Source organism: Moschus berezovskii, chromosome 27 (genome assembly GCF_049115385.1).
Source record: "Moschus berezovskii isolate FMDL1 chromosome 27, NW_MosBer_1.0, whole genome shotgun sequence".
Lineage (NCBI taxonomy): Eukaryota > Metazoa > Chordata > Mammalia > Artiodactyla > Moschidae > Moschus > Moschus berezovskii.
Window position 1 is genome coordinate 38505059 of NC_142486.1, and position 11334 is coordinate 38516392.

General features: G+C 54.8%; 1 protein-coding gene across 3 annotated transcripts; it reads right to left on the reverse strand.

The window, feature by feature from the left end:
* Window positions 1–1180: 1180 nt before the first annotated feature.
* DNAAF8 (dynein axonemal assembly factor 8) lies at window positions 1181–11255 on the reverse strand. Of its 3 annotated transcripts, XM_088833316.1 has the most exons (10): window positions 11117–11250; window positions 9566–9707; window positions 9044–9172; window positions 7402–7887; window positions 5771–5879; window positions 3937–4063; window positions 2988–3116; window positions 2500–2589; window positions 1404–1674; window positions 1188–1323 (listed from the first exon to the last, which is right to left on the reverse strand). In XM_088833316.1, the coding sequence occupies exons 2-9, from the start codon at window positions 9671–9673 to the stop codon at window positions 1422–1424; spliced, it is 1431 nt and encodes a 476-aa protein (XP_088689442.1). In that variant the 5' UTR covers window positions 9674–9707; window positions 11117–11250; the 3' UTR covers window positions 1188–1323; window positions 1404–1421. The 3 variants fall into 3 exon arrangements, with proteins under 3 accessions (XP_055265385.2, XP_055265384.2, XP_088689442.1); XM_055409410.2 differs by having other exon boundaries at window positions 1181–1674; window positions 10802–11255; XM_055409409.2 differs by having other exon boundaries at window positions 1181–1674.
* Between the last annotated feature and the right edge of the window lie 79 nt (window positions 11256–11334).

Genomic DNA, 11334 nt, shown 5'->3' on the forward strand with positions numbered 1-11334 from the left:
GGCCTTCTGCCACGGTCTGGCCTTCTGCCTCCACACCCCCCATCCCCACCCCAATAGTTTTTGCTCTTGGGAGCTAGTGACTAGTGGAGGCTGTGTGTGCCCTGGAGTGGAGGGCGGGGGCCTCTGTAGTGAGGAGAAGGCCTGGGGGCCCCTGGTGATGGTAGTCTGGCTCCAGACCCTGCAGGACAGGCTCCCCAGTGCCTCGTGTGGCCTTGTAAGCCAGCTTACATCTGGCTTGTAATGAAAATGCTCCTTGTTGTTGAGAATGGGAGCTGCTGGTGAGGCCCCTGTGGCGAGATCAAATGGAGTCTGTGACCCTGATCTTGGCTGCCTGTGGCTGGGCAGGGCCTGCCTTATCTTGTGTGGGGCTAGATGGGAAGGGGGACCTTGCCCACCCTCAGGGCCCGGCAGCCAGTGGTGACCCCAGCTGAACGCTGGAACACATGCCCAGAGGCCAAGGGCTGTGCTGGGCTGCCTGAACCCTTAGCACAGGGGGTCCAAGCCGACCACTCTGCTCTTCCCATGGGACAGACAGGGTGGAGGGGCGCTGAGACCTTGAAAACAAGTTGGAGTCAGAACAGAGTTGTCACAGAGTAGGGCTTCAGCCTGTTGGGAGCAGCTGGGCCAAGAGCTGACGAAAGGACTGAAAATTGGTGGAGGTCGGGAGTGATGCTAGGAAAGGATTGGTGGGGCAGATGGCAGAGCCTCCTCAGCTCTTGCTGGTCATCCACGAGGGTAGGCACAGCTCCACTGTCCACGGGACAGTTTCCAGCATTAGAACATTCATGTTCTGTATTTAAAAGTCAACCTACCTTTACTTTGGAAGGACCCTAGAACATGATTATGTACATGCTGCCTTTGTGTCGGGTTAAAGAAAAAAAGCATATTTCAGTCCACCCTTCCATCCAAACATTTGTGTGTGTGTGTGGTCTGCATTGTGTGTATGTGGTTTGTTCAAAACAGCAAACATCAAGGACCCAGAAAATCAAGCTGTTTTTCAAGACCTTTTCATCCCTGAAATTCTCTAAAGAAGTTTTACTTAAGTTTTATAGTTACAGGAAAAAAAACCCTTGCATGATGGAAATCAATAGATGCACATTAAAGAGGAAAAAAACGCAGGAATGGAAAAAGCCCCCTAGTCCCACTGTCAGAACAAATCCATTGTCTCCGTGGTGCTTCCTCCCGGCCCCTTTCTGGAGGATGTGGGGCCATGTGACGTGTCATGCTGTATGTACAGGTCTGCACTGGTGTCCATGCATGGAGATGTTCTGACTGAATCCCAGCAAAGGGCTGGCAGTAGAGCCCCAGCTGGGGGTCCCTGTGCTGCAGATGGAAACGGGAGAGTGAGGGGACCACCAGTGCCTTGGTGTTGGTGTCGAAGGCAAGTCAGACCACCTGCTCACCTCCTCGACCTGAGGCACCTATGGTTGACCCCAAGGAGGCACCAGGCCTCCCGGGCTGTCGCTGGGACTTGCCCCTGCAGGTCTGGCCTGTGTGTCCCTCTTGGCCCAGAGCTCTCCGTGTTGCTTCACCCCAGGGCTGGACCCAGCCGGATCTCCAGGGGCCTGAGCCTTCTGGCTGACAGGACTCTCGCCGGCGGGCAGCTGAGGCCGAGCCGACGCCTCCCGAGATGCCCTGAGCTGCTGGAGGAGCCGACTCTTCCCCGTGCAGTCCCTGTGACACAAGAGATGTGACCTCCATCAGCACCAAGTGGGGCCAAACTCCCAATGCTACCACAATACTGGGGTCCTGTGCCCCAAAGAGGACACCAGCAGAGGGAAACCAGGGTGCTTCTGGAGCGTGTGCCTGGTTCTCAAGACACTAAAGAAATCAGGACTGCAGCCTCCCAGCCCGCGCAAGTCACAGATCACGTCAGCACGTTAAAGGCCTCTGGGAGGACACCTGTGTGACACTTCTCAAGCCCAGTTCGTCTCCCCTTTTTGTTCCTGGGATGTCCAGCCACACCCCACGTGGGAGGAAAGCTGCAGTCGACTCTGACGTTCCCAAAGGGCAGAATCTGCAAGGTCTGGAACTCCAAAAGCAACAGACTGCTAGAGCACGTAGTGTGAATTCACCCCGCAGCCCTGGGGTGGCCTCCGCTCCTCAGAGACCCGAGCCGTCCCTGAATCTGACGTTTCACTTAGTTGATCTGAGCCAGAGAGGAATGGCCTTTCCTCTCTGGCCATTAATCATGTAGTCCCATCCCTACAATCTCTCTTCACCTCTGTTGCCATCACTGGCAGGGAGCAAGTCAATGTGAGGAGTTATTTTTCAGAAAGAAAATGTAATCCCTTCTTGAGACCAAGTTAAGGCATCCTGGGGGTTGTCTGGTGGGGAGCAGGTCAGGCTGGGCTATGCTGCCAGCCTCCCAGAGCAGCCCACACCCTCCCGTGCCAGCCCTGTGTGTGCAAGATGCCGAGAGCAACAGTGTTAGCAACACGAGCTGGGACCAGGCGAGCATGCCCGCCTGCGACGGTGAGGGGCAGCCCATGCGGTTACCGGAGCCTGGGTGGGCCCTGCGGGTCTCTCTGAGCTGCTGTCTCTTCTTCCGCCTCCTCGCTGTCAGAGGAGCTGGAGCAGGAGCTGGAGCTGCGGCAGACGAGAGGTGGGTTCCTCTGGACATGCCCAGTCTATTCTGGCCAGGTGCGGCTCCCACCAGGGACTTGAAGCGCCCAGGGCTCCCTTGTGACCCAAAGCAGGAGGATGGGCAGCCTGCCAAAGCCGCAGGGCCAGTGAGCTTCCTGCGGGTGGTGGAGGGGTGCGGCCAGGGCCGGGTACCCCAGCCTTGGCTGAGCAAGCCCCCCTGCCCCAGCTTCCCCACTCCCTGCAGGGATGGCCTGTAGCTGGGGCCCCTTGGGACTGTGGGGCAGACTCAGTTCCTGGCTGAAAGCCCTTCTCGAGTGAGCAGAGCTCCCAGGACCTGCTATCCAAGTCCCCTTCCTCCCGAAGCAGCGGGTCCGCCGCAAGGCTGTCAGCACTTCCTATACCTCTCCAACGGCCCCTGGTCCGATGTCTTAGTCGGCCGCAGGTCAATGAATATGGTGGGAGGCTCTGCCGGGTTCCTTAGCCGTGTGTCCTGGGCCAGCGCCTGGAAGCCCAGCTCCGTGGAAGCACATCTGAGGGGTGGGGGTGGCCGAGTCACTTCCCGGTGGTCACCGTGACCTGCCTGTGCTGGGCTGGGCCTCCCCATGCAGGACCCTGTGGCAGGTCCTGAGAACAGCCCTCAAGATTCAGGCCAGCGCTGTCCAGTGGAACTCTGCGTGGCACTTAGACGTTCTGTATCTGCACTTTCCAGTATGGTAGACGCTTGCCAAAAGCTATTTAAACTTGCATTTAAGCTACTATAAATTAGAAATCCCGTTCCTCAGCTGCACTAGCCATGTGTAGCCAGTGGTTACTGACTGGACAGTGCAAAGTCCTTTCTACCGGACACATGGGTTGTCAGGGCCAGAAGCCCGCTTCAGCTAGCTCAGGCAAGAAAGGGAATTCCTGGCTCTCAGACTTCTAAAAAGGGTGGGGCCACCAGAGTGTTGGAAGTTGGGAGGCAGCTGGGCCTTAAGGGACCCCAGGGCCCTGACCCCACCTCTGCCCACCCCACTCCCCAGCTGGCCTGACTGGGGACAGGTGCTTGGGGCTGGCCCAATCAACAGTGGCCAGAGGGAGAGGGTCCTCCCCTAGGGAGGATTCCCATGGGGTGGGAAAGAGCAAGTGCTTTGGGGCCTGAGTCCCAGCTCTGCCACTTATGTCCTGGGCAAGTCAACCTCTCAGCCTGTTTCCCCATCTGTAAAATGGGGGGTAATAGTAAATACTGACCTGATCATATTCTTGAGATGAAGAGAAATACACATCAGGTGCCCTGCCCTTAAATCAAGGCACCATAAATGCTGGGAGAAGCCACTACTAGGGAGGACGGGGCCAGGGGTCAACAAAGCCCACCTGCTTCCAGCTCCCCGCGGCGTATCAGCAGGCACTCTCCAAGCAGAGGCAGTGGCTCCGGACTGCCTGGCACACAGGAGGCTCAGGCGTTCCATGAGCCTGTCCTGGGTGCTGGGCTCGGGGTGGGCTGTGAAGAGGGGAAGGCAGCTTGGTGGGGACACGGCCCCCGCTTTGACCCACTGCAGCCTGAGCCTCAGGACTCCTCACGTGGACGTCTGGGCTTATGCACAGAGGAGTGCCAGGGGCCCAGCCCACCCTCTGTGGCTCACAACCTTAGTGTGGCCCCCTCCAGCTCAGCAGGGTGAAGGGCCCCTTCTTTCACAAGCAGGGAGCTGTGTGCACCCCGGGAAGCAGGGGTGACCACCTGTTCACAAGGTAGTCTACTTCCTGGCTCCTGTCTCACTTGTCAGAGGGAACCATGGTTAACAATTCTGTGTGTGTGTGTGTTTTTTTTTAAATAGCAACGGGGGTAGCTTCCCGCTGGTACAGTAGTTAAGCCTTCCAATGCAGGGGTGCAGGTTCAATCCCTGGTCAGGAAGCTAAGATCCCACATGCCTGGTGGCCAAAAAACCAAAAACATAAGAAGTAAAAAATGCAAACAAACCCAAAACAGAAACAAAATTGTAACAAATTCTATAAAACCAGCCCACATCCAAGAAAAAATCTTAAAAAAATTTTAAAATGGCAAGAGGATCGTCCTCTATAGGTTTTGTTGTTGTTGTTTTTGCCTCACTAGGCGGGATGTGGGATCTTAGTTCCCTGACCAAGGATGGAACCCATGCCCCCATGCAGTGCAAGCGTGGATTCTTAACCTCTGAACCATTGGGAAAGTCCCCCTCTATAGACTTGTTTTCACCGAATATACTTTATATCCTTCTGTGCTGAGATAGATGTGTGATGATAGATTGTAGAAGTGGACTAGCTTAATTAAAGGCTTGTGCACCTTTAAATGAAGAACGGGGGATTCCCAGGTGGCCCGAGTGGTAAAGAATCCACCTGCCAATGCAGGAGATCCCTGGGTCAAGAAGATCTCCTGGAGCATAGTAGAAACCGACTCTAGTATTCTTGCCTGGAAAATTTCATGGACAGAAGAGCCTGGTGGGCTACAGTCCATGGGGCTGCAGAGAGTGGTACACGACTGAGCACACAGCACACAAACGAATGGGCAACAGGTTCCGCTCCACTGCCGCCCGGGGGCAGCCACTAAGCCCCTCAACCCTGCCCCACTTGGAGAAGGGCGAGTTTCTCCATATTGTGCTCTAAGGGGTTAAATTACAAACACAACCCTTTTTAAAAGGAGCCTTTGCTCTGGAACCAGGGGCTGAAAATTGCACCTTCTTTGCCTCAGCCTGCCTCCACTCGCTTTTATAAGCCAGAGTGGCCGAGAGGGATGGGAAACTTTCAGGAAACCGCCCAGAGCCAGGCCACAAGCCCAGTGAAGGAGTTACCCCTGGCTTTGTTTGTAAACAGAGAGGCAATGGAAGCAGGATTCTGTTTAGGAGCTGGCTGAAGGGGGCACAAAATGCAGGACCACTTGGCTTCCAGAGGGAAAGAGGAAGGTCTGAGGAAGGGGAGAGGAAGGGAAAGGCAGTCACGTGTACAGTGGGTGGATGAATGGGTGAGTTGGTGAGTGAATGGAAGGATGGGTGGACGGATGGATGAATTCATGCATCCTGCGTGTGTGGGAAGGTGAGGGCTGAGCAGCACAGAGGCCAAGGCAAGCTGCTGAGGTGACCCTCCCCAGCCCACCCCCGTTGCACTGGGAAGCCCTGGAAGGAGCCGCTTGTGGAGATGTACTCAGCCCCCACCCCACCCCCGGTGCTCAAGGTCAAACCTTGGCCCTGGAGGCGGTCAGCTGCCCACCACGGAGCACCATCTCCCCGGTCCTCTTCTCGCCCAGTCAGACTCAGAAGGACTTGATCCAAATCCCACTCTTCAAGTTCCTGAAATAAAGCAGTGATGACGGGGCTGCCTCGGGGCCCAGGGTCAGGAATTCTGGATCCACGAAGGCTGTCCCGGGATGGCCGGGGCAGAAACCAGGGTTGAGATGAGGCAGCTCACTCACCCACCCAGCTCATGCACCCCACACACAAGCTTTGCAGAATGAACCACCCCCGTGAAGGTGGGTGGGGCCTGCCTTTCTTGCCACCCCCTTTCCTATGCCTTTTTTTGGGGCAATATTTTTGTTTCTGGCACAAAGACATTGTCTGGCTTGGAGGAAGCTCGGTGTCATTTTAAAAGTATTTAGGTTCAGACAGGTTTAGAATGTTGGGAGGTTAGAACGTTTTGCTCCTTTAAGAAACAGCAGCTGCTGGGATTGGAGGGCTTGGAAGAGGGCTGTGGGGGCGGTGATGCAGTGGGCACAGAGAGGCTAATCAGGAATCAGTGTGTCCTGTTAAGGCCTTGAGCGCCTCCCACAGGGGTTGAGGAAAGAATGGAATTGACAGGATAGAATTGGTGAAAGTGACCTCTGGGTACACTCGATGCCAGTTTTCTCTAGGTTACGAAAATCTGTCAAATAAGGCGACAAAGATAATTTTGTGTTTATGTCATATGGGGGCATCTTCTAATGAGCCCATCTTTCTCGGGGAGGGCTGGTTTGCGTGACTGACCAGGGGTCACCTGTTTGACAACTTTGTAAAACTGAGAAAGGCAAGGGTTTTCTTTTCCCTCCATTGGAGCAGCTAAGCCCAAAGGTACCGGTTCTGTTACCCCATTGAGCCTATTGTACTTAGTGTAGCAATTTAATCTACACATTCCCCACTCCCCTGTTGAACAAAATCCCAGTTTCTCATGATCTCTGAACCGGCTTTGTCATCTTGCTGGTTCTCGTGGATGATCTAAATAACAGCATTAATGGGAGCTCACTGTTTGTATGAGAACACGGGCTTGAACATTTTCAGATGCTGCTTTGTCACAGCCTACTCTGTCTTCTATGTCTTCATGATGATGCTTGGGATTAGTTTTCTTCTTTTTTAAGAAAGCTGGGGACTACCTGCTCCTCCCTGTTACTGTAACTCTGAGGATTGTCTGTCTGGCAGGTAGGACTTGCCTGCCTGATGGTAGGCCTGGTGCCATGGGCCTGAGGTCATTGCTATGGACTGAATCTGTGTCCCTCCAAAATTCATGTGTTGAACTCCTAATCCCCAATGTGATGGTATTTGAAGGTGATGAGGTCACGGGGGTGGAGCCCTCATGAATGGGATTGGTGCCCTTAAAAGGAGACTCCAGAGAGCTACGCCATCATTCCAAATGAACCAGGAAGCATGCTCTCAACTAGATACCAAATGTGCTGGAGCCTTGACTTTGGACTTCCAGATTTCAGACTATGAAAAATTAGTTTCTGTTGTTTAAGCCCCCTGCCCAAGTCTATGGGACTTTTGTTATCACAGCCCAAAGAGACTAAGACAGACATAGTGGGCAGGCCCAACACCTCAAGGAAGCCTGGGATGGGGGCACGCTTACCTGGAGGGAAAGCACGGGCAGACACCCCGGGGGCCCCTCTGAAGGCACCTCCACAGCGTTGCAGGCCTCCTCCTTCCCTCGGCTCACGTCAGGGCAGCCTGGGTCCCGGCTGTCCCAGGTGACTTTGTGGAGGACGTCTTTCTCGATCATCTTCCTCCTCTCCCTCCGCAGGGCTCTGCGGCTGGCAGCGTCTGAGCTTTCCTGGGCCTGTGAGGCCATGCCTGGGGCCTCTGTCTGCAGGCCTGCTTCCTGAGGGGAGCAGGTGGCCTCTCCCTGAGGCCCCTGGCTAGGACTTTGTGACGCACTGGTGTTGAGGGTCCCACCCGCATCATCATCCTGCCGTGGGGGGGTCTCTGCAGACATCCCGAGAAGAGAGCTGCTCTTGCCGAGGGCCCTTCCTTCCAGAGGGGCCGACTCCTGGGGCCAGGGCCATGCGTTCCACTCGACCCTGGGCTCCATGGTGGATTCTACAGGCACCACAGCTAGCTACGCAGGAAACAGGTGTCCCTGGTTAGCAGCCTCCAAACATCCCTCAGTGGGGTGGTTTTGTGTGGTAAAATGTGCAAGGAACATAAAATCTGCCATGTCAACCATGTTTAAATGTACAGTTCAGTGGCATTGACTCTATTCCTAATGCTGTACAAACCATCCCCACTATATCCAAAGCTTTTTCATCACCTGGAACAGAAACCCTGTACCTCCTCTCCCCCAGCCCCAGGTGAACTCTCATCTACTTCCTGTCTCTATAGGTTTGCCTGGTGCAGATGCTTCATAGGAGGGGAATCACACAATAGTTGTCTTGTGTGTCTTTCCACTTGACTGCGTGCTTCCAAGGTTCACCCGTGTTGTGCTGTGTGTCAGGACTGAGTTCCTTTTCGTGGATGAACGCTATTCTGTTGTCTGGATGCACTTCACTATATCCATGTTGTCTGTTGTTTATCTATTTTGTCTGTTGATGGACGCTTGGGTGGTTCCACCCTTTTGGCCAGTGTGTGCAGGTGCAAGTGGCTAGGTTAGAGGTGGCAAAGACAACGCCCTGGCCCTCTGTCTGCAGACGGGGCCCACGGCCTTGACCCCTGTGAGCGGGCACAGGCTCTTCCACCCAGATCAAACCATAATGGTCTGGAAGAGTAACTGCTGAGGCAATCGTAGAAATGGAAAAAACACAAAATTAAGTGAAGTGGACATGGTTCCAGCTGAACTAACCAGGGGGCTTGGCAGCCTTAGCAGTTTTCCTGTTCAGAGTTATTTCAGATGTATTTCTAGGCCTGGCTGGGGGTGTGGGTGACTTCTGGTGTGGACATGCCCTGGCTCCGTGTGATGACCCTGGGTCAGTGCTTGCTCTCAGGACTGTGGTGAGGGGTCAAAGGGAAGAGCAGAGGGTACAATCAGATGGAAAGTCAAGTCCCTGCCCCAGCTCTAAGTGCTCCGGGCTCCTGGGAGCATGACGAGCACAAGGTCAGTGGATGGCTGGTGTCTGCATTCCTTGGGCTGTACCTGGAGAAAGGCCCAGGTGATCAGGGGCGTTAACCTCTTTAGAACCACACTGCTGTAGAGTCCAGGGAGGGCCAGGAGCACCCACACCCTACTCTGATGGAAGGGCCCGGGGTTTGTGGACCCCTGGAGCCTGCATTTAACACACCTCAGGAGGAGACCCAGAGGAAGTGACCCAGGCCCCAGCAGGGTCATCGGCCAGTTCCTCTGACAAGTCTGGAATCAGGGCAGTTTGATTTCGCTGGAAGATGAACAGTTCCTCGTCCTCGCGGTCTGACTGTAGACAGATGAGAAGGCTCTGGGTTAAACGGCCAGAGGCAGAGCAAGGAGGGCCTCAGCTTCCACCCACCTGCCCTGGCCTGGGCTCTCCAACTGTCTGGGGAGACCAGTTCTCTTCCAAAGGGCCTAGCTGACACCCATTTCAGAAGCTGATTTAGAAATGAGCTCAGCAGCACCACCTGGTGGAGGTGAGATCCAGGGCACCCAGTTCTGGGTTACTTGCCACCCGCTAAGCCCAGTTAATGCCTGGCAGGGAATGAGCAGGGCAGTGAGGTGACAGCTTGGTACTTTCCCTTACATGACACAGAGCTCTCCAGTCAGCATCGTGTCTGTCATGGGAGGAAAGTGCAGTGGGGGCCTAGGAAGATGTAGGAAGAAGGTACTTGCTTACCGAGGAGGAATCCAAGTCCAGAGACGGGAGCTGATCCTTGACAGCCTCAAGGATGGCGTCCCAGGGGTTGGGCAGTGAGGGCTGCCCACCTTCATCATGAGACGCCATGGGATGCCTCTCAGCGTACCAGCCTCCAAGGAGCCTTGCAGAGGACATAGAGTGAGGTGAGAGGGTCCCAGAGACAAGGGTCGAGAGCTCAGGGTGCTGACATATACCACCCCTTGCCTTGGGGGGTGAAAAGGGATCGGGGGACCACATACCCATCTCCCTTCTAGTTGGTCGATTCCTGTTACTGAGTGCCAGGCAGTGCCGTGTACTGTGTGTGTGTGTCCGCGCACAGTGCAGGATGGAGCCACAGATGTATGAATATGGTGATATTTTACAGTGATATATAGATATATGTATTGCTATATCTGTACTTGATATGTGGGCTATGGATATGCTGTACAGAATGATAGATATATGACAGATATATGCTACATATAGATATATGTAAACTATATGTGTCCAATATAGCATAGATACTATTATTATCCACAGACAGAATTTCTATCAAAGTCAGAGAGGATTTCAAGCCCCTTCTTTTTACTGCCCCCTTACAAAGGAACAGAAGAGACATTTTGGAGTCCCCAGAACACTTTTTTTGGAGTTGACACTCAAATTATCAGGCACTTGGCCAACACACCGTTTTTGTATCCCAGAGTCTTAACAGACCCCCTTCAGGGGTCAAGGAGGCTTAGAAATATGGGGTGATGGCACAGAGCCGGCGCCTTGAGAGTACTTGCAGCCTGAGAGGCCTCTATTACTATAAAATGCGAAGAGAACACTCCTGCCCCAGCCCTGGCCCCCAACAAGGGAAGCAGCAGGCGAAGTGAATGGGGGCTTTTGCTTTTTCTGTGCTCACAGGAATGGGGCAGGAGCTTGGTGTACCCTGATCTAGGAACAGCAGGGCAGATCTAGTATATACATCACAGGATGTTCTCCGGCTGCAGGGCAGATCAAAGGGCAACAGAATCACCTGGTTGAAGGGGACAACCAGAGACTCTTAAGTTCTCCAGGAGGACAAGGTAACAGGAAGAAAAGGCATTACAGGCTGCGGCAAGAGCACCTAAGAGCTCAGAGGGGTGAAAAGTACCCAACGTGTTGGGGAAAGAAATTTTCAGTTGCTGGAGTTTGCGGTGCAAACGGACCAGACCGTGAAGGGTCCTGAACGCCAGGTTGAGGAGCGTCGCTCACCGAACGGACCGCCGAAGGCTACACGAAGCAGCAGCCCCAGTCCGGCAGAATCCTGACCGCGCCTCCACGTCCGTTTCTTGGCTGCAGCCCGTTAGCCCCGTCCCCAGCCCCGCCCACCGCCGGACCGCGGGTTGTTATGACAACTGGACGCCACCGTCCACCCGGGTGGGGCTTTTAAATTCTAAAGTTCGGAAACAGGAAACCATCGCGCGTCCTCCCACCGATTCCCCAGCTCGTTTCCCAGGCCTCCACCCCGTCCACCTCCCAACATTTATCTCCGCAGCTGCGGCCTCGGCCTCCGCCTCTCTTCCCGACCTCGACAAGGACGAAAACGGCCCCGTCGCGCCTCTTCGGTCGTGTCGTCCAGCTTGGGCAGCGGCGCGACTACTGAGGCCTTCGCCGCCTTCGGAATCCCGGCTCAGCAGTCTTACATTACTGGACGGCCAATTCCTTCCCACCCCCACCCCCACCCCCACCCCCACCCCCGCTCCTCTTTCGGGACTTGGCGCGTCCTGCCTCTCCTGAAACACGAT

Excerpts from the sequence above, each read along its gene's own strand:
- DNAAF8 (XM_055409410.2), bottom strand. The coding sequence starts at position 9,673 with ATGGCGTCTCATGATGAAGGTGGGCAGCCCTCACTGCCCAACCCCTGG. Across the intron at positions 9,173-9,565 it reads TGGACTTGGATTCCTCCTCG|TCAGACCGCGAGGACGAGGA; the intron begins GTAAGCAAGTAC and ends ATCTGTCTACAG. Across the intron at positions 2,590-2,987 it reads GACCAGGGGCCGTTGGAGAG|CTCCAGCTCCTGCTCCAGCT; the intron begins GTATAGGAAGTG and ends CGTCTGCCGCAG.